Source organism: Sturnus vulgaris, unplaced genomic scaffold (assembly GCF_052056855.1).
Source record: "Sturnus vulgaris isolate bStuVul1 unplaced genomic scaffold, bStuVul1.hap1 Scaffold_198, whole genome shotgun sequence".
In the NCBI taxonomy this organism is placed as follows: Eukaryota; Metazoa; Chordata; class Aves; order Passeriformes; family Sturnidae; genus Sturnus; species Sturnus vulgaris.
Genome location: NW_028276185.1, coordinates 8632608 through 8654961, shown reverse-complemented (window position 1 = coordinate 8654961; position 22354 = coordinate 8632608). Strand labels below are relative to the sequence as shown.

At 49.4% G+C, this 22354-nt stretch overlaps 1 protein-coding gene and 1 long non-coding RNA gene across 4 annotated transcripts; both read left to right on the top strand.

Moving 5' to 3' along the window:
• Nucleotides 1–1067: 1067 nt before the first annotated feature.
• On the top strand, nucleotides 1068–8021 carry LOC148217958 (class I histocompatibility antigen, F10 alpha chain-like). Of its 3 annotated transcripts, none has more exons than XM_088158282.1 (8): nucleotides 1068–1242; nucleotides 4408–4671; nucleotides 4900–5175; nucleotides 5689–5961; nucleotides 6054–6161; nucleotides 6260–6295; nucleotides 6415–6447; nucleotides 6871–8021. In XM_088158282.1, exons 1-8 carry the CDS (start codon nucleotides 1107–1109, stop codon nucleotides 6882–6884), a joined length of 1140 nt encoding a protein of 379 aa, XP_088014408.1. In that variant the 5' UTR covers nucleotides 1068–1106; the 3' UTR covers nucleotides 6885–8021. The 3 variants fall into 3 exon arrangements, with proteins under 3 accessions (XP_088014408.1, XP_088014407.1, XP_088014409.1); XM_088158281.1 differs by having other exon boundaries at nucleotides 6868–8021; XM_088158283.1 differs by lacking the exon at nucleotides 1068–1242 and adding an exon at nucleotides 2963–3075 and having other exon boundaries at nucleotides 6868–8021.
• Nucleotides 8022–8578: 557 nt separating this feature from the next.
• Nucleotides 8579–14707, top strand: LOC148217957 (uncharacterized). The gene is made up of 2 exons (XR_015800647.1): nucleotides 8579–12066; nucleotides 12823–14707. It is a non-coding gene; the product is annotated as an uncharacterized LOC148217957 (long non-coding RNA).
• The last annotated feature ends 7647 nt before the right edge of the window (nucleotides 14708–22354 follow it).

Below are 22354 nucleotides of genomic sequence, written 5' to 3'. Positions count from 1 at the left end.
AAACTTTTTGTGTAATTTTGTGCATGTCTCTTAGTGATGACAAAATTTTGGTATGGGTTTTTCGGTGCTCACCTTTAGGTAGCATTTTGCAAGACGAGAAGAACTTTAATGGTGATGCTTTAATGCATAAACAGTTACTAGAATATTGTTAAAAAGAAAAAGGGGGGAAAAAAAGCAGATTGTAGGGAGATGAAATGCGAGTCATCCAATGGCTGGTCTTGAACAGAAGCTTCATTCCAGGGAGCCAGGAGAGGAGCTTTAGAAATGCAAATTAACACGGCTGAGACAATGTGTGGACAACGTAACAAACTTTTCTTGCCTGGGGGAGGATTTGGGCTGATTCCCTCTGCCCCTCACCCCAAGCTCTGCCTGCTTGCACAGATGGAATTTGCACAACTAAAGGCAGAGCCCATAGTGAGGATATCTGACTGCAACAGAAATTGGTTAAGCTGCAAAGGGAAACAGCAAACGGAGAATGTTGGGAAAACTTCACTAAAAAATGAGGGGGGAAATCATCCCTCTCCTCACTCCAACATGTGCTGTCCCTGTCTAGGTTATATAGGGTGGTGTATTAGAGCACTGGGGTGTTTTTGCTAGTCCAGAGAAATCAGTTGGTAATTCAATTATTTGATGATTTAATTAGAAAAAAGTGGCCAATTGATGCAGCCACCTGCAGCCTCCTGGCTGGAGGAAACAGCCAAAAATGGGGAAAATATAAACAGAGACCAGAACAAATGCTACAAATCGATTGACCAACCCCTGAGAACCCCAATGAATTCATATCAGAAGACAGAAAATTCACCCATAATTTGAGTGGCATAATTAGGTTAAAAACTTCTTCTTCTTCTTCTTCTTCTTCCTATTTAAAGAATATATTATAAGTCCTCGAAAAAATAATAACCCAGACAGCTCCAGTGCCTGACCTTCCTGACAACCAATCCACTGAAATAAAGAACGAGACATTTCACCCTGGCACGGGATCAGATTATCTATTCACAGAATGAGGAGGAGTTTGTGGAAAATTAAATTACTCAAACTGCTCTTGGCAAATACATGACAACCGAAAAGTGGTAAAACCGATAACAAAGGAAATAAGAAAGTAGCTCATGTACCAGTCCAAATGTAGAAAGGATGAGAATGGGACACTTTTTTGTGGTTCCCTGGCACACCATGGATTAAACGAATGTGTCGGAGAAGGGAGACGCGGACACCAGGTGGTCATCAGCAAGGTCTCGTTTATTGGTACGCAGAGTGGCGATTAAATACAATGCTTAATTAGCTCATGCATAGTGCAAAATCTTAGCTCCTCATTGGTCTGTCTGCCATTTGCGTAGATGAGCTGCTTGGCTAAGCACTTCTGCATTCATGTGGTTAACAGAGCTCCTTTAGTTCCTCATCTGCATCCTGTATTTCTCAAGTCTACATGCCTTCCTCTTATCAGGGACACTGTGTCCTTGAGGCTGAGGCCTACTCTGCTAGCCTTACCAAGTTGATCTGGCTATGGCCTTTCTCTTCTAGCCATTCCTGCACCAGGCTCTCTACACGAATGCAGTTCCTCCTCTGCTGTGCTGCAGCAACTCTCATCTTTTTACCATGCACGACACCTTGCTGAGTGCAGCTCATTCAGCAGGTGAGCAAGGGGATGCAGGTGGCAGCCAGGCCTCCTGATCCAGAAACGGCTACAAAAGGACAGGGAATGAGGTCACTGAGAATAATCCCAAACCAAAGAGGACCCAGGAAAAGAAATTAAGTCAATGGTAATAAAGTTAGTGAAGATAATTACTGAGAAAATGAGAAGAGGGTTTGAACAGACTAGGATTAATGTCCTTGGAGATAGGACCAGGGACTTGTACAAAAGGAAGTAAGAAGACAAACCATCGGTTTCAGAAAATGTTACTAATTGACGCGGACTGCTGCTCAGCCGAGATCCTGCTCAATTCCTGAAATTAGAGAAGCAGAAACACTTAACAGAGCCAGGAATATCGGATGTTATACAAAAGGAGGGGTGCATGTTAACGAGGACATGCAGTAGGCGTATCCCAGATACTTCCACTGTGAGTCCGATTTGATCCTTGTCACCTCCAGTAGGATCCCAGCTACTCCCAGATACTCCCAATACTATTCCAGTCACTGCAAGTGTGACCCTGTCAGTCCCAGTATGACCCCCGCATGGGCCAGCTGCTCCCAGTGTGATCCCAGTTACCCCTGCATTTTCCCAGTTTCTCTTATTCACCCCTACTACAGATCTGATCATTCCCAGCATGATTCCAGTCAATCCACTGGTCTCTTCCAGTGTATCTCACTTGTCCCCTGCATGCTCCCAGTTGCTCCCAGTAGCCCTCAGTGTGGTCCCAGTATATCCCAGTGTGATCCCTAGTGCCCCAGTTCTGCTCCCAGAGAGTTCTTGTCCCAGTCCTGGTGTACCTCGGTGTCTCAGTCTGTCCCAGTCCCTTCCCAGCAGCCGCCCTGCCCCACTTCCATGCACTGGGACCCCCCTGCACCCCCTTTCCCGGGAATCCTCCTCTGCCAGCCCCTGGATCTCCTGTTTCCGTGACCCCGGGGACCCCCAGACCCCCATTCCCGGCCAGCCCGGGGCACCTCACCCCCAGGCCTCCTTTTCCTGGGAAACCCGAACTGGGCACGGGGCTCTCCAGCCGCTCTGGGATGTATGATCACCCAAAGGAAAAGGAGAGAACAGGAGAGGGATAGAGAGAAGGAGACTGGGAATCAGGGATCGGGGTCACAGCGCCCAGTCCTGCTCCGCCAGGGTGGGATCAGCACCCGCAGGAAAAATTGGATCTCGGTGCTCCCCCCGCTCCGGGCCGAACCCGGCGGGTTCCGGGCAGAGTTCGAGCGCAGGGTCCGGGAGCGCAGCACAGCCCGGCCCGGGGGTCCCGCAGTGCGCGGCTGTGCAGGGTCCCAGGTGGATCCAGGGGGGCGTGGCCAGTGCTGGGGGGGCGGGGCCAGTGATGGGGGCGGGGCCGCAGCGGAGCAGCGCGATGGCTCCAGCGCTGGGTCCGGGGCTGCTCTTGGGGCTCCTGGGGCTGCTCTGGGACCCGGGGGGCGCGACGAGAGGTGAGTGGGACGCCTGAAATCGCGACCACCCTGAACTTCCATTTCCGGACACCGGGAACCCCCTAAACCTTCCTTCCTGGACACGTGAACCCCTCTGAACCCTCATTTTGGGTCTTGTGAATCCCCCTATCCCTTTGCCTGGCACCGAGACCCCCTTGAACCCCCATTCCTGGGCACTGGGACAGCCCTGAATCTCCATTTCCGGCCTGAGAACACCCCTGCACCCCCTTTGGATCATCTCGTTTTTCCCAAACCCCATTCCCTCCCTTTTCCTTGAACTTTGGACTCCCCAGACCTCCCAACTTTCTGTGTCCCCCGCCCCGTTTTCCACTCCCGCCGCTTCCCGAAACTGGGTCCCTAATGATCCCGGGTGTCCCAGGGGTTTTAAGGGAGTCGCAGCGGAGATCCAATAGGATCCAGATGAACCCCCTGATATTCCTCCTTTTCCCCGTCCCGTCCCCCACCGCACTCCCTCGGTGTCTTTCCCGTGTCCCAGGCTGCGCCTCCGAGATCCACTCGCCTCTTCCAGCTCCAGACTCCCCTTTCCCGTCACCCAGAGACCTCCTGGCCTCCCATTCCTGCTCTTCCCAGCCTCAGACCCCACTTTCCCTCAACACCGAGGACCCTTGGACGCCCTTTCCTGGGCACAGAGACCCCTTGGATCCCCGATCCCGCCTCTCCCAGTCCCTTCCTTGACCTTGGACCCTTCCCGGCTCTCCCCATTCCGCTTCCTGCCCCCCCAGTCTCTGCGTCCCCCCAGTTCTCCACCCCCTGCTCGTCCTGCGGGGGGGGTCCCAAGGGGACCGGGAGGGTTTCTGGGGGTCGTGGAGGGTCCCAGGGGGGATTCTGGGCTCTGGCCCCCCCCTGAATTTCCAGTCCTGGGCACTGGGACCCCCCTGCACTCCCTTATCCAGTACAAATCCCCCCCTGCACCCCATTTCCCGTCCATCCCGCCTTCCCCAGCCCCTCCTTTTCTTTGAACTTGAGACCCTCCAGACCCCCATTCCTGCTTTTCTCAGTCCCCAGCCCCACCTTGACCTCTGCATTAAGGACCCTAAGCCCCCCATTCCAGCCATCCCAGGTCTCTCCACCTTATGACCCCTCTTTCCTTGGCACTGGGGACCCCCTGGACCTCCTTTCCTGGGCACAGGGATTGCCTGGAGCCCCTCTTCCATCTCTCCAAGTCCTTGTATTCCCCTTCCTTCACACTGGGAGTCTCCTGAGTCCCATTCCTGGGCACTGGGACCCATGCACCCCATTCCCACCTCTCCCAGTTCCTCTTTCATTGATCCATGACTCACTCAACCCCCCTAAATCTCTGTGTCCCCCCAGTTCTCCACTCCCTGTATTACCTGTCTGTGGCGGTGTCAGAGCCCAGCCCGGGGATCCCCCAGTTCATGATGATTGGGTACCTGGATGGGATCCCCTTCGAGCGCTACGACAGCGAGCGGGGCCGGGCGGTGCCACTGACACAGTGGATAAAGGATGGAGCCGAGCCGGGATATTGGGATAGGATGACTGAGACCTGCAAGAGGAACCAGCACATGGATGCCAGGAACCTGGAGACACTGCGGGACCGGTACAACCAGAGCAGGGGTGAGTGGGGGGATCTGTGGGGCTGGGATGGCATCCATGGGGGTGGGATGGGATTTATGAGGCTGGGATGAGGATTCACAGGGCACCAAGGGGCTGAGATGGGGATCCATCAGGCTGGTATGGGCTATCTTGTGATCCGTGGGTTGAGATGTGGATCCATGGGGCTGGGATGAGGCTCTGTGGGGCTGGGACACAATTCCATGGGTCCCTGTGGGTACAATCCCCCAGGTCTCCACACCATACAGTGGCTTTCCAGCTGTGACCTCCTGTCCGATGGGAGCGTCCGTGGGTCCTACCGGGATGGCTACAATGGGCAGGATTTCATCTCCTTTGACCTGGGATCCAGGAGATTCGTGGCGGCCGACAGCGCTGCTGAGATCACCAGGAGGCGCTGGGAAGGTGAAGGGACAGTGGCTGAGAGCTGGACGAATTACCTGGGGCACGACTGCCCGGAATGGCTCAAGAAATACGTCAGATATGGGCAGAAGGAGCTGGACCACAAAGGTGGGAGCAGAATTCCTGTGGGAATGTGTTGCCCATGTGTTCAGCCTTCTGATTGTTGACAGATAATTTTTGCAGTTTCTCACACTCTGTTCTTGTAAACAATGAATATTTTGCATTCCTCTTTGGAGGAAGAGAGAATTGATGGGACCTATCGGGTCAGGAGGTATTATCCTCACTGTCCAATCCGTGGTCACTGTTGGAATTCTATAAATAGACATGAAATGTAAATTAAATGGTTCTTTTCCTGCTTGATTCCTCAGAGTCACTGAGTGTGTGTCTTTCCCTCTGTGTCATTCGGTGACAGGAATTTGGAATTTTGGAATGGACAACTTGGTAACATGGAAATTCCTGTGAGAATTCCAGTGGCAGATCTCACCCCCATCCCATTCCAATGGAATTCCATGGGCAGATCTCACCCCCATTTCATTCCAGTGGGAATTCCATTGCCAGATCTCACCCCCATCCCATTCCCATGGAATTCCATGGATGTCTCTCACCGTTATCCCATTCCAGAGCCCCCTGATGTCCATGTGTCTGGAAAAGAGGAACACAGGACGCTGATCTTGTCCTGCCACGCATACGGATTCTACCCCAGCTCCATCGCAGTCATCTGGATGAAGGGGGATGAAATCTGGGGTCAGGAGACGGAGTGGGGCGGGATCGTTCCCAACAGCGACGGCACCTTCCACACCTGGGCCAGGATCGAGGCGCGGCCGGAGGAGCGGGAGCAGTACCGGTGCCGGGTGGAGCATCCCGGAATGTCGGGGCCCGGGATCTACGCTTGGGGTGAGGCTGGGAATGTGGAATGTGGGAATTGGGAATTTGGAATTCCCAAATGGGGATTCCCCTCCCCCTCCTCACCATCCCTCGTTTCCCAGAGCCGACAGCTGGCAGGAATCTCACTGTGGTGGTCGCTGTGTCCATCATCGCTGCCATCATCATCCTCATTGTCCTCATTGGATTCATTGTCTGGAAGCACCAATCCGGTAACACACGGGATGGGGGCCGGGAAGGGGCATGGATCCACCTGGCACTGTTCTGGGAATCCTGTGCCACCAACGCTGATCCTTCTGTTTTTCCACAGGGAGGAGGGACAGGAATGAATACAGCATGGCAGCCCGTGAGTATCAGTGGTGGATCCAGCTCTGGATCCCCTCTGTGCAGATCCCAGGATGGATCCTGGGGTTAATCCCAGTGTGTGATCCGTGCTGGAATCTCATGGATCTTCTCTTTCTGCAGGAAAAGATATGGAAACCAGCAGCTTGAATGCAGGTGTGGAGCGGGATTGGGGTGGGATTCCATAAGGGGATTGGGGCAAGATGGACAAATTGGGATCAGGGAGGGATTCTGGATCAGAGCAGGGGTCCAGAACAGGATCAGATGGAATTGTGGAGTGGGACTGGGGCTAGATTCTGGAGTTTGGATCAGGCAGGATGGATGGTGCAGGATGGATGGATGCATGGATGCATGGATGGAGTAGGTGTGGGATGGATGGAGAGGGATTGAGTGGGATTCCAGAGCGGGATTGGGGGAGGATGAATGGGGCGGGATCACATGGGATGGATGGAGCAAGACTGGGATGGGATCAGGTGGGATTTTGGAGCAGCTCCTGCTCTCCATGGGCTCCAGCCAAGTCCATCCTGTAGGATGAGGACAGGGACAGGGTGACACCATGACCTTTTCTCATCCCAGCAGGAATCACTGCCTGAGCGATCCACGGAGCAGGATCCAGCCCCTTCCCTCTTCCCAGGAAACCAAGAGCTGCCAGCAGAGCTCATCCCACTGTTCCCACCCACCCACAGCTTTAGCTAGCAGATCAATTTCCTATTTTCCATTGTTTTAAAGCTAAGAACCACAAATATTCCCAATGCTTTTGTTCCGGTGTGAAATTATCCTGCTTTGGGCAATAAATCCTGCTTGGGGCAGTAAATCTAGGTTCCTTCCTCCAGTGGCCAGCAGTTCCTCTCTACGAGGCAGGAATGGGAATGGGGACACTGGGGACAGGGATGGGGACAAAGGGAGCAGGGATTGGGACACCAGGATGGGATAGGGACAGCAAGGAATGGAGGCGGGAACAGCAGGAATGGGAATGAGGGACAGTAATTGGGACGGGGACACCAGAAGCAGGATGGGAACACCAGGACTAGGGTGGGGGACACATTAATGGGAATGGAGACACCAGGAGCAGGATGAGGACATCAGGACTGGGATGGGGACACTTAAATGGGGGCAACAGGAGGAGAATGGGGACACCAGGACTGGGATGGGGACACCAGGGGCAAAATGAGGACTTCCCAGTGTAAGAGTCCATCCAGAGTTCCCTCATATGCCTCACAACCATCACGAGGATAGAGGCTACCCCAAGGACCCCCCACCTACTTCTGGGCAGGAGTTCTGGCCTGGTCGAAGTGGATGCTGGCCAAGGGACTGTTTGCTGGTGCTCTGTGCTCGCTGTGCTCTCCACGGTGCAGTGCCTTCAAACAGGTACTGCACCTACAGCTGCTTCTCGGAGCACCCACTGCATGTTCTGTATTGGAGCATCTCACAAAGGCCCATAAATCTCCCCAGCTCTTGGCCAGACACCACTCATTCTGGAACAGGACTATAAAAGGTGACTCTCTGAAGAAGATTTTTGAGATCTCCCCACAGAAGACACGTCTATTGGCGTGACCAGGAGGACACTGGAGTGTATTGGCCAAACCACAGGGATGGTTGTCTCATCCGTTGGTAGCTATTCCCCATTTCCCCCTTTTCCTTTCTCTCTTTACTTTGTTTCCTCTAACTCTCTCTCTATTGCAAAACTGAGTTGTTGGCACTCCATAAAAGTTCATTTTGCTGTGAGCAAACTGATTTGTCCCCTGTTGTGTCTTTTACGCCCCTGAGATCAAACAAACCATCAGGACTCTCCCCTGTATTAACAGCGGATCGTGACACCTTGGCACACCCATCTCCATCCCCCAGGGTTCATTTCCTGCTCCATGCCCCATGTCCAAGGTGTCCCCAGGAGAGTCTGTGTAGCAGTCCATCCTGGAAGGGACGGGCTGGGAACCGGCCCCACAGCAGGTAACAACCCTGGACACTGAGGAGCCAAGACAGACAACATCCAGTCACACTATGGCGAGCAATAGAGGAGAAGAAAAGGATTATGGGAACTACTGGGCATAACCATGCAAATAGAGACTACACAAGGGTCTGTGATTGGCTGGAAGCTTTCTAGAACATTCCTTCATAGTCTGTATAAGTGTCTGCTCAACCCTTGTGCGCCCTTTTTATTTCTCCTTACACTTTCAGTTTCTAGCCCTTTATTATTTATTTAGCCATTTCACTGACACCAGCCCAGGGTCAGGGCAGGCCAAGGCCTGACAGGTTTGGCCACGTCAGGCTCCTGGAGGGGCAGCGGGATGGGAGAGGGGTCAGACCAGGCCTCATTGTCCCAACAGTCCTTGAGTGTCCCAAAATCGGGGCTCAGGATCTCAGAGAGGCTCCCTGGCCACGACCATGGCCATGACACAAGCACGAGATGGCTGTGAGATGAGAGTAACCATGAGTGACACAACCCTGAGATGACCATGACCATGAGATGACCATGACACAACCACAACCCTGACCAAGAGGTGATTTGGACCAAGAGATGACCATGGGTTGGCCATGAAACAACCATGGCCTTGGGGTGACCCTGATGTGATCGTGGCCATGAGATGACCATGAGGTGACAGTGACATGATCATGAGGTGACCATTACAGTGAGATGACCGTGAGCATAAGATGATGGTGATCAGGAAATGACCATGACCATGAGATGGCCGTGGCCATGAGATGACCACAAGATGATGGTGACAATGAGATGACCACGAGATTGCCATGACACCACCACGGCCATGAAATACTGAAGGCCATGAGATTATCATGACTGTGACCATGACACATCTTGACCAAGAAGTGGCCATGAGATGACCACAACACACCATGGCTATGTGGTGATCAAGACCATGAGATGATCATGACACAACCATGGCTGTGAGACGATTGTGACCATGAGGTGGCTGTGAGGTGACCATGACCATGAGATGATGGTGACCATAACTATAGGAAATAAGAAAAGCCTTACAGGATAAGTGTGGGAAGATAAGTTGAAAGGATAGTGCAGAAAGCAATGTTTCCCAATGAATTACATCTGTACTGATTACTGAGAGGTAGAAACAGCCTTGCCTGCCCAATGAGGATGGGTGTTTTATAAAAGCGTGGGCTAGCTGGCCACTAGTCACAGTCACAGTTGGAGCTTGAGACTGAGGATCTGCTGCAGTTTGGGGTGGAGTCTGCTGGCTGTGCTGTGAGGAGAGAAGGGACATGGGGTTGTGCAAGGGACAGATAAGGTAAGAAGTTGTTGTGACAGACAGGGTTAGGTGGCCAGATAAGGGACAGGCTGGGGTTTAGCCAGTGATGTAGAAGGAAGAAGGAAACTTGCAGAGAGGAGAGACAGAGTCAGAGCTGTGTGGAGCTGCCTGTAAGAAAAGGAGTCAGAGCTGTGTGGAGCTGCCTGTGAAGGAAGGAGTTAGGGTTGGCTGAGAGAAGTCCACAGAAAGAAGGCATGTAAAGTTTTTAATAAAGGATTGATGATGGTATCAGTCCAGTCCGTCTCAACATAGTTACTACATAATGGTGATGCCAACGTGGTTGGACTTGGGCTGTAGGGTGAGGTACAGCCAGAGATGGAGCCCAGTGAAGCTGAGAGCAGTGGGGGAAGCCGCTGGTCTGAACCTGATTGACTGTGACACCTGAAGGGATGCTTATCCAGATGAGCCACTGGCAACAGACTGTTTTATGTGTATTAAAAAAACACTTGGGGAAAAAAAAATATGTTATTAAGATTGATGAAAGTACTGCCATTAGTGTTAGAGTATGGAAAGAAGTTGGGGAAAGACCGTGGGATGCAGTATGCAAAGGGGACAAGGCAGCTGCAAATTTGACTGCCACCTGGAGATTGCTCTATGAGACTCTAAAAGAATAGAAAACAGAGCAGGAGGTGGAAGAAGAATCAGAGCTAGAAATTGAAGTTAATGGGGAGCAAGAGAAGAATGAAGTTCAGCTTGAGAATGTGCCTGTCCCTGAAGTAGAGCCTGCCAGAGCTGTCTCTGTGTCCCCCAAAAAGCTGAATTAAGAGCCGAGTTCCAATATGTAACTCCTGCACAGCAGTTAGCTAAAATAACTTTACAAAAGCAACTAAGCTGAAGAAGGAAAAAGTGAAGTAATTAAAGGAACAAGACACAGGAAAAGCTGGAGATGGTGGTTCTGCTGTTGAATGCAATGTGTCTGTTTGATGCTGAAATATATATATTGTGTTTATGAATTGCAGCTTTCTGCTTCTTGAGCTTTAATAGTATGTACTGTGTGAATCTGGGTAATGTATCAAGCTTAATTCACAAAGGCATTTCAGAGCTAAGAGAATCCTTAGGTTGATGCTCTGTACTGCTAAAAGCCAAACTAAACCAAAGTAAATTAAAAAAGAAAGCTAACAATCAATGAGAAAAGAATGAAGAATCAATCAGAATGAATTGTATGCTGTTGTTATGCTGCTGTAAAGTTTCACTTTGGGTAATGAAAACGGAATAAATTGGTTATATGTGAGGAGAAAAGTAATAAGACTCTCGGCTCTGGGGAAAAGTAAATGTCTAATCAATCTACAGCATGCAGACAATTATTTCTTATATAAGAACTTGCTGAAAGAAACAATCATGAAGTAAAGCTAAGCATACTTGTGATATTTGAGAACTGAGATTTCAAGTATATGTCCTTATTGTGATGTGTTGCCCAAACAATTGTATAACTGTTAGTCTGAGATGAAATATGTGAATGTGTCATCATGTCAATTTATTTTAATTAAATAAAAAAGGGGGAATTTGTGGGAAGATAGGTTGAAAGGCTAGAAGGCAATCTTTCACAATGAACTACACCTGTACTGGTTACTGAGGAGTGGAAACAGCCTTGCCTGCCCAGTGAGGATGGGTGTTTTATAAAAGAGTGGGCTAGCTGGCCACTAGTCACAGTCACAGCTGGAGCTTGAGACTGAGGATCTGCTGCAGTTTGGGGTGGAGTCTGCTGGCTGTGCTGTGAGGAGAGAAGGGACATGGGGTTGTGCAAGGGACAGATAAGGTAAGAAGTTGTTGTGACAGCCAGGGTTAGGTGGCCAGATAAGGGACAGGCTGGGGTTTAGCCAGTGATGTAGAAGGAAGAAGGAAACTTGCAGAGAGAGGAGGAGTCAGAGCTGTGTGGAGCTGCCTGTGAGGGAAGGAGTCAGAGTTTCCATAGAGAAGTCCATTGAAATAAGGCATGAAAAGTTTTTAATAAAGGACTGCTGATGATGCCAGTCATGTCTATCTCAACATAATTACTACATCCACCCATGTCTCAGTTCAATGTCTTTGTTTTTTATCCCAAGAAGAGCTTCTATTTTTTTATTTTTACTCCATGAAGAAAAATGAAAAGCAAATCAAGGCCAAAAGAAAGGGATTTCCTTGTCCATGCCAGCTGAGGATCCATGTGCTTTGGTGGGAGGGAAGAACCTGTTTTGGAGGGGTTCCCACCCCACTGTCTCCAAAATCTTGGTCTTTGCTCCAGTTCATCAGTATTTGGCTGCAGAAGACACCCTTGGGCAATAGGAAATAAAAACCATGGAATCACTGAGGTTGGAAAAGACTTCCAAGACCATTCAATATTCTTTGATGCCACCAGAAGATAGGACTGGATGCAGAAGATTTTTTTGGGTTGAAAGTCAACAAATCTGCTCTCCCCAAGGAATTCCCAATGTCAGTTTGGGCCCCAATGGATGTTCCTGCCCCTGCATTCATCCAGGTGTCCACAGGGAGCCAGGAAGATGTGGAGCCCCCCAGCCAGGTGTCTTCCCAACACGGATCACCAGGGTCACTGGGGAATCTCCAACTGATGCCTAGAGAGGCTGGACAGAGTTAAAGGAGTCAAGGAGGTTTTTACTAAAAGGCCTTCAAAGGGTTCACCTTGGGCAGTACAAGAGCCCGGCCGTGGCTCTACCCAAGATGGACGAGCGGTCACAGATTTTCACACTTTTATCAGTTTTGGTCAATTTACATCTTGGGGTTAATTGTCCAATTAGAGCTCTAGGTTATGAAGTCTCATTCACCCAGATTGCTCTCCTCAATTCATTGTTGTTTACAATTTTTGGGCCTGAAGCTGCAACAGTGTCCTTGGTTCTCAGACTGTAAAAAGATTGTTTTGTCTAAGCTGTGAAGAGAACTTGCTAACACTTTATTTGAAGTTCAGAGTCACGCACTAGGGCAGCACAGAATCTGAAAAATATGAAAATTGAAAATTAAGGCATCTTTCCCCCCCTTTAAAAGCTTAACAAGGCCTTTACCTTGTCAAGTCTCTATTCTAAATATCTGCTAATAATAGGTGTTTAATAATGGATAAGTATCTAAAATGTAGTAATTAACAATAAGAAATATTTATCAGCAGATAAATATCTAATAATAGATAAATATCTAACAGTAGAAATGTCTTGCACAGTTGGCTATCATGCAAAGAAGAATAATGATTGTTATGAACATTTCTTTGGGCATAAAAGAGGAATAATTGAAAACATATTTTTATCTGCATCAATCTCTGTTCTTTTAGTAGTTTCCGGAGCAGAACCCTTCTTAACTCTGGAGCAGTGAATCCAGGATCCTTTGCCAGCAGCTTTGACTGCAGTGAAGGTGGTCAGCAGGACTTGGAATGGTCCTCTCCACTTGGCTTGCAGAGGATCACTGTCCCACCACTTCACACAGACCCAATCTCCAGGCTGGAAGGGATGTGCAGGTGTGTCCAGTCCTATGGGTCTGGATAGCAGGATGTAATTCTGGAGCTTCTGCAATGTGGAGCCAAAGCCATTAGATATCTCTGTGAATCAAGTTTGCCCTTCATGTGAATTTCACCTGGAACATGTGGAATCTGATATGGCTGCCATACAGTATTTCATAGGGACTGATGTTATCCCTCCACCTCGGTTGGATGTGGATACTCAGTAAAGCTTCAGGCAAGGCTTGAACCAATGTCATGGATGTTTCCTGACCAAGTTTACTAATTTGTGTTTTGAGGGTCCCATGCATACGTTCAATTTCACCACTTGCTTGGGGTCTGTAAGGTGTGTGCAGATCCCAAGTAATTCCCAAAATCCGGCTCGCTTCTTTAACCACTGTTGTGACAAAGTGCTGTTCCCTATCTGATGACATCCCCAAGGGAACCCCAAACCTTGGAATTACATAATTGAGCAAAACTTTCACTCCTTCCTTGGCTGTGTTAGTGCAACAGAGGAAAACTTCCGGCCATCCACTGAAAGTGTCAGCTAATACCAGTATGGACCAGTATCCCTCTTTGCCTGGTAATGCTGCAAAATCGATTTGCCAGTAATCTCCAGGAAGATCCCTGGCCTTTGTTACTCCTAACACAACTCTTTTCCTCATATCAGGGTTGTTTCTACAGCAGATTTCATATTTGCTCACTACTGATTGTACAATGTCAGTAATTCCTTTTCCTATTACCTGTTTTAGATGTTTCAAAAGATTTTCAACACAAAAATGTTGAAATGTTTTCATGTCCTCTCTGGGCTAGCTGCCATCTGTAAAAAGCTCCTGATCTGGATTTTCCAGGGGCACGTCCTTCAGGTCTGGTCAGCTGGAATAGACCTCTTCAATTGTCTGCAAACAGTCCTGATCAGGCACATCGTCAGTTAAGGTGGAGGACAGAAACATGGCAGGCTTAACAACAGAAGTTGTTCCCAAGGTAACACCATCCTGCTCTAATAACAGCGATTGGTATTTAAGCATCCTATTCCCGGCCAGCCAATGTCCCCCCTTTAGTTTGTGTACAGCTGCTGCGGCATGGGGTGCATACACTACAATGTGTCACCCAAGTGAAACACTTAGTCTTGGAGAAATTAGGATTAGTTAAAAGTTAGTTATTTACTAGAGTTTATTAAACGGCCCTGAATAAACATAGGCCTTGCTGAAAATAATTAAGAGTTAGAAGAAACTGGCCTTCAGATGGTTATCTGAAACTTAAATAATTTATTGACTGTCATTTTATGTTTGCTCAGCTGTGCTTGCAACGGGAACAGATGAAACTAGTAAGTAGTTTCAATTGCAAGCAGAAACTTATTCAAAGTCATGAAGGGGGGGAAAATTTGAGTTCTCCCAGAAGCCATTTGTATTGTCGTCGATAGAAAGGGTCGAGAGTTCAGGGCGAGGAAGACTCGCCTTTCTTCCTCTTTTTAAGACCCCTCCCCACAAAAACGACCCCAGACTTAATTCAAGAAGCCAACCACGCATGCTTAATAGCCATTCAAGCTAATTACCACAAGAAGCGGGGGGGATGGGAGAGGCTGGTATTATGAATATATATTTGTTTGAAGCTTTTGTCAATAAATCGACTCTGTGATCACCTGTAATTTTGCAGTGTGTATTGGAGGGTTACCTCAGGCTGCTGCCCAGCACTGAATAAACATACACTTTCTAACTTTAAATTGTTAAAGAGTCTTTTGTCCGTCACAGTTGGGTATCAGTAATAGGCCAATACTCTTATTTTGGTAAATCATTTGGTGACCGCAGCAGGACTCTCTTCTCTCTGGCCGAGGGCCAGCGAGGTTCGGGACCCCTCTTGGGCGCCCACCTGGGATCTTCCTAGGAAGAGAGCTCCTTTTCCCCGCTGGCACCCCGGGGGAAAGAACGAGATCTGCCGGAGATACGGACAAAAAAGGTATGGTTAAAAATTAAAGATAACCACTTTTAAGAAAGGCAAACTGATAAGATGCTGCGAGACGTCAGGCGCGCAGTGAAAAAGCCTGAAGTGGATTTGTTTGTAAGTTTCCGTGGAATTTGGCAGTGGTTTGTGTTCCGGGTGAGATCAGTAACAGCCCCAGGAACTCTTGTCCCGAAGCGGGGCCGGTGGCGGCCGCCGGGAGCGGAGCTCGCCCGGCAGCGTGGGCAGAGCTGGGGCAGGGCAATAACAGCGCTCATGGCAGGGCTGTGGTACGGGAGCTGTGGTGGCTCCAGTTCTATCTGTGGTTTAAAAGCAGCGTGGTGGGCTTTTAGCTTGAGGGATCCGTCACGAGTGGTGGTGTGTGGGTGACTCCATTTTTGGGTTGCAGAATATGGTGATCACAGTCTGTGTGCTCCAGATGTGCGTGTGTTCTTGAGCGTGTGGATGGAACTTGTTTTGTGTGCTTAGACTGTGGGTTAGCGGTGTGCTGTATGCACTTTGGTTTGTGTGGTTTTGGGAGCATGTTCGCAAAGTAGTGTATGTGTTTTGAATTTATGTATGTGTAGGTTGTGGAAGAATTTTGAGATTTGCGGCTGATTAGCAGAAGGGATACTTACACCCGGGAGGGCGGAGGAACCCAAAGCACTTGTATTACACTTGAATCGCGGGGGCTGGGGTGGTGTGTGAGCTTTGGCTGTGTGCGTGTGAGCTTTGGCTGTGTGTGTGAGTTTTGGCTGTGTGTGTGAGTTTTGCTCTGTGTGTGTGAGCTTTGGCTGTGTGTGTGAGCTTTGGCTGTGTGTGTGTGAGCTTTGGCTGTGTGTGTGAGCTTTGGCTCTGTGTGTGTGTGAGCTTTGGCTGTGTGTGTGTGCAAGCAGTGAGATTGTGAACGGTGTATTACCGAGTGAGAGCGGCAGTTTTGTGTTTAAGCTGTTTGTTTTGTGTTTAAAGGAAGCGAGCAGTGCGGGTGCGGTTTGAAATGACATCCGGCACAGTCGGGAGTAACCCCGGTACCCGGTACTGCGGTTTTGCAGCTTTGAGCAAGATTTCTCGGTTTCCGTTCAACCCCGAAGTTTTAATTGCGGCTGTTTTAACAGCGAGAAAATATAGTTAGTTGTTTGTGAGGCTTTAAAATCACCAGTGTGTGGGGCACTATTCTGACAATTGTTGTTGGTCCCTAGGTGCGGAGGGGAGAGGCAGCGACGTGAGTTCAGAGCTACCCTCCCCCCGCAGAGGAATTGTGCCTTGGCCGAAGTTTGCCGGATTTTCGGCGTGGCTTTGTGAATATCTAACCCAAGGTATAACGAGAGAGGTTTGGTTTGCTGGCGACCTGTGATTAGCAATTTAAAGGAGGGAGAAAACGAATTTTTGTTTTGCCGTTTTATGTAAGTGTTGTGAGTGAAGTGTTTGAGAGTGTTTGTTCGTGATACGTGAGTTCCCTTAGAGGTGAATAAAAAGGAGCTTCTCCTCAGCTTGTGCAATGTTGTGTGGTGAGCATTCTGGAAAAAAAGTATTGACAATTTGTGTTGAAAAGTATAACCACCTGTTTTGGCCGTTGATTTGAGCTTTAGAAGAGTTATCTTAAGTTATTTGGTTCACCGTTTTTACCCTTTTCCTTCAGCTGCTTTTCCCTTTCCCTTTGCTGGTAAAATTATATGTCAAGGAATAGAAGGTTCAGGGAGGGGGAACCCAGGCCAAAGGAACTTCCCTGTCCAAGAGGGAGCTGTGACTGTAACCCATGAGTTGTGTTTTGTTGTGCAGTTTGTCAAGAATTGTGGGTTCAACAAGTATAGAAGTGGAGAATACCTAGAAGTGGAATTTATAGTAAGCACAGAGGCAGCATACTCGGTTTTAAATAAGGCCCTGATACCTATAATAAATGATTATGTTATAGTAAAAGGGGCGAATGGCCAATCTGAGAAAACATATTTTTACAAACCACTAAAGTATAAATTGGGGAAACAGTGGGGAATTCATCGATTTCTGTACATGCCTAAAGCTCCATCTGCACTTTTGGGCAAGAATCGGCTAGAGCAGCTGGAAGCAAAAATAATATTTAAAGATGGGGAAATTAGCTTGGAGGTAAAAGATTAGCAAAATGTGGAACTGTCAAGCTTAATGCTAATAACCAAAGAAATTTGAGCTGAAAATGAAGAAGAGATTAAGAAGTTATTCAGAAAATAACGGATCAGGTGTTCTCTGGAGTGTGGGCCTCTAATATAGCAGAGAGGGCAAAGAATGCTCAACCAGTGCATTCAAGCACAAAGAGGGAAAACAATCAGGAAGGGTCAAACAATACCCCTTGAAAAAGGAAGACAGAGAAGGGATCAGCCTAATTATCGAGAACTTTTTGCAAATAGGACTATTAAAAGAGCGTCAATCTGATTTTAATACTCCTATTTTGCCCATGAAAAAGCCTGATGGATCATATAGGTTAGTACAAGATTTAAGAGCTGTTAATAAGAAAAGATTTATATCCAGTGGTTGCCAACGCTTACACCTTGTTAACTCATTTAACACCTGAACTAACCTGGTTAATCCTTTTAGATTTGAAGGATGCTTTCTTTTGCCTCCCTCTCCACAAAGCCAGCCAGAAAATTTTTGCATTTGAATTGGAGAATTCCAAAACTGGACATAAAACTCAGCTCACATGGTGTGTACCACCCCAGGGGTTCAAGAACTCCTCCACCATATTTGGAGAGCAGCTGGCAATGGATTTGGAGTCTTGGGAACCCCCACCAGGAGAAGGACAGCTGCTTCAGTATGTGAAGCATATTGAATGTATGTGTCATCCAGTACGTGGATGAGCTCTCAATAGGCACCCAGACCCAGGAGGCATGTGTGGATTGCACAGTAAGCCTCCTAAACTTTTTGGGCCTGCAGGGGTATCAGGTATCCCAAAAGAAAGCCCAGATGGTGACGCAGACACTTATTTACCTGGGCTATGAAGTGAGTGCAGGAAAAAGGGCCTTGGGGCAAGACCATAAGGAAGCAATATGCCAAACCCTGAAACCCCAGACAGTGAAAGAACTGAGAACCTTTCTAGGCATGACAGGGTGGTGCAGACTGTGGATTTATAACTATGGACTGTTAGTTAAATCCCTGTGTGCCTTAATCAGGGAAGGGAGCAGGGATCTTCAGGGGACAACAGAAGCATCACGAGCCTCTGACCAGCTAAAGGGACTCATGTCAGCTCCAGCCCTGGGACTTCCAAACGTGAGTAAACCATTCTGTTTTCTCATGAAAAGCAGGGGATTGCTCTGGGAATACCAGCACAGGACCTGGGCCTGTACTGGAGGGCAGTCTCCTACCTCTGCAAACAGCTGGACACGGCAGCCAAGGGGTGGCCAGGGTGCCTCAGAGCTGTTGCTGCAGTAGCACTGAACACCCAAGAGTCACACAAATTCACCCTGGGCCAGAAAATGACTTTGTTAGTATCCCACACAGTGTCTGCAGTCCTGGAGGTGAAAGGGAGGCATTGGCTTTCCCCACAGAGATTCCTGAAGTACCAGGCCATACTGGTAGAACAAGATGATGTTGAAATTGTGGTAACTAACATTGCGAACCCAGCTTCTTTCCTCAGCAGGAGTATGGGAGAACCAGTGATCCATGACTGCCTGGAGACCATTGCAGACACCTACTGCACTCACCCGGATCTGCAGGACACCCCTCTCGAGGACGCTGAGACCTGGTTCAGTGATGGGAGCAGCTACATCATCAGTGGAAAAAGACATGCTGGGTATGCAGTTACCACAAACAGGGAGGTAATAGAGTCTGGAACATTGCCAACAAACACCTGCACAAAAAGCTGAAATAATCACCTTAACCCGGGCCTTAGAGCTGGTGAAAAGAAAAGAAATTAACATTTATACAGACTCAAGGTGTGCATTTGGGGTGGTTCATGCACACGGAGCTATTTAGAAAGAAAGAGGACTGCTGAACTCACAAGGAAAATATTAAACACGCACAAGAAGTACTAAAACTATGAGATGTAGTTCAGTTACCTGAAAAGGTAGCTATAATGCACATCAAGGCACACCAAAAAGTGAGCTCTGAATTGGAAGAAGGAAATGAGCTGGCGGACAGAAAGGCAAGAGAAGCAGCTAAAGGTGAGGTAATTACTAAAACAATTGAGGCAGCTTTAATTCCAGATGGGCAAATCTCTATTGAAGGTAAGCCAAGATACAATAAAAGGGACAAAAAGCTCATTAGGGAAAAAATGAAAGTTATAATCAGGAGGGGTGGGCTATTCCAGAGGAAAAGGAAGGCTTGTGATCCCCTCTTACATGTTATAGTTATTAGTGAAAAAGGAACATGAGAAAACACATTGGGGAATTGATGCTCTGTGCAATTATTTGAAAAATTGAATCATCGCCAGAAACTTACAAAGCACAGTAATTCAGGCGACTCGCCAATGTAGCCTTGCCTCCAAAGTAATCCTAAAAATAAACCCAAACGAAAGCCTACACAAATTAGAAAAATTCTATAGACCTGGGCAGCAATGGCAAATAGATTTTTCAGAACTACCCGGGAGAGGGGGGTACTGATACCTGTTGTTATTAACAGATGCCTTTACAGGGTGGCCAGAAGCTTTTCCTACCAGAACTGCTAAAGCATGAAAAGTAAACAAAGCATTGTTATTAGTAAAATAATTTACTAAATTTGAAGAAGGAGTGGGGGATGAATGATGATTTTAAAAAGTTAAGATTTTTGCTAAGGATAAAAGTAGTTCCCATCAGCAAGATGTAAGTTGGGTAGGTAAATGCTAAGTTAACAATTACTGGATGCTTAGGCAAGAGCTAATTGGTATAATTATCTGCTATTATGAACTTAGGTATAGAAGAACGTAAAATAATAAACCGTTATTTATGAAGCACGAGGCCTTGGATCGTGCCAGAGGATCACTGAGACCTGATGAAGACTCTCCTGACTTCATCCATCGAGACCACTGACCCATTTCGAGACCGACCCAATTCAAGAGAAGAACTGCGCACACGTGAAGGACGAATGGGCTCATTTTAATATGGGATGGGGATGGGAGGTGCTGGGGTTATGCACATGTATTGTATGTAAGATCTTGGGCAATAAATAGAGGGCAAAGAACCTTGTTCGGGGCGGTCACGCCTTTGGGAGGTGACTCCCGTGCCGGTGAATAAACACACCACTCTGTAACTTTAATTAGTTACAGCGCCTTTGTCCGTGATTATTCCGGTTTTTAAGGATTCAGGGGGACAAACTGTGGTCACGTGGGGACACTGCAGGGTCATCTTAGTGACCCAAAACAGGACAGGTGACTTCAGGGTGGCCCCGATGTCCCCAAGGCAAAGGCACCAAGGTCCCCAGTGTCCCTCGGGGTGACAGTGCCGCCCCCATGTCCCCACCCTGTCCCTGCATCCCGGGCTGCCTCCAGCTTTCACATCACTTCCTTGTGTCCCTCCACCGAGGTTCCCAAGGCCACCACGATGTCCCCGAGGGCCTGGGCAGCTCTGGGGAACCCCTGTTGCCATGTCCCACATGTGTCACCATCATGTCCCTGTTAACAGCGTCTACCAAGTACCCCAGGTGCCATGTCACCGTGTCCAGCTGCCCCTGGACATCTGCAGTGTCCTTGCTGGTGGCCGCGGTGGCCTCGGCGCTGGCCCTGGCGGTCGCCACCCCCTGGGCACAGTCACGCAGGTGCTGGGCCATGGCCCAGTGCTCACAGGCGATGGTGGCCAGGTGTCACCACGATGTCACCGAGGCCTGCAGGGTCACCTGGCAGGACACGGCCACTGTGCCCAGAGCCAGCAGCAGGTGACTGTCTTTGGTCACCCCCAGGGCAGAGTGTGCCAAGTCCAGAGACACTGCAGGGACGTGGGGACACCGCACAGGTGGCACCGGGGACACGGCAGCAGGGCAACCAGCACAGTGGCACCTGAGCAGTGGCACCAAGAACACCCCAGAGCCACCAGCCCAGGGCTGCCCCAGTGTCACCATCCCAGTGCCACCCGTTCAGTCTGAGTGTCACCAGCCCAGTGTCCCCAGTTCAATCCCAGTGTCCCCAATTCAACCCCAGCGCCACCAGAGCTGCCCCAGTGTCCCCAGTCCTGTCCCAGTGTCACCAGCTCACTGTTCCCAGTTCCTTCCCAGCCCAGTGTCACTGCCCCATTGCCACCATACCAATTTCACCATCCCAGTGCTCCCAGTTCCCTCCCAGTGTCTCCAGTCCATCCCAGTGTCCAGTGTCTCCAGTCCATCCCAGTGTCCCCCATCCTGTCCCAGTGTCCCTGTCCCAGTGCTCCTAGTTGTGTCCCAGTGTCACCATCCCAGTGCTCCCAGTTCAATCTGTGTCTCCAGTTCCCTCCCAGTGCCACCACCCTATTGTCCCCATACCAAAGTCACCATCTCAATGTCACCAAACCAGTTCCCTCCCAGTGCTCCCAGTGCCATCCCAGTGTCCCCCATCCTGTCCCAGTGCTCTTGTCCCAGTGCTCCCAGTTGTGTCCCAGTGCCACCAGTTCCCTCTCAGTGTCACCATCCCAGTGCTCCCAGTCCCATCCCAGTGCTACCCCCCCATTGTCACCATACCAGTGTCACCAACCCAGTGCCACCAGTTCTGTCACCACCCAAGTGCCACCAGCCTGGTGTCACTAACCCAGTTCCAGCCCAGTGTCCCCAGTCCTATCGCAGTGCCACCAGTCCTGTCCCAGTACCACATCCCCAGTGTCCCCATACCAATGTCATCACCAGCCCAGTGTCCCCAGTGCCATCCCAGTGTCCCCCATCCTGTCCCAGTGTTCTTGTCCCAGTGCTCCCAGTTGTGTCCCTGTGCCAGCCCAGTGCCACCCCGTCATTGACCCATACCAGTGTCACCAGCCCAGTGCCACCGGTCCTGTCCCAGTGCCACTAGCCCAGTGCTCCCAGTGCCAGCCCAGTGCTCCCAGTGCCAGCTCAGTGTCACCAACCCAGTGTCCCCAGTTCCATCCCAGTGCCACCAGTTCTGTTCCAGTGTCACCAATCCAGTGTCACTGGTCCTGTCCCAGTGTCCCCAGTGCCATCTCAGCATCACCAGTGCCACCCATGGCACCACCCCAGTGTCCCCAGTTCAGTCTCAGTGTCCTCAGTCCTGTCCCAGTGCCACCAGCCCAATGCTCCCAGTTCCATTCCAGTGTCCCTGTCCCATCCCAGTATCCCCCATCCTGTTCCAGTGTCCCTGTCCCAGTGCTCCCAGTTATGTCCCACTGCCACCAGTTCCATCCCAGTCCCATCCCATTGTCACCAACTCATTTTCCCCATACCAATGTCACCATCTCAATGTCACCAAACCAGTTCCTTCCCAGTGCTCCCAGTGCCAGCCCAGTGTCCCCATCCTGGGACAGGGGAAGGTCTCTACTGGTCCATACTGGTCTGTACAGGTCTGTACTGGCCCATACTG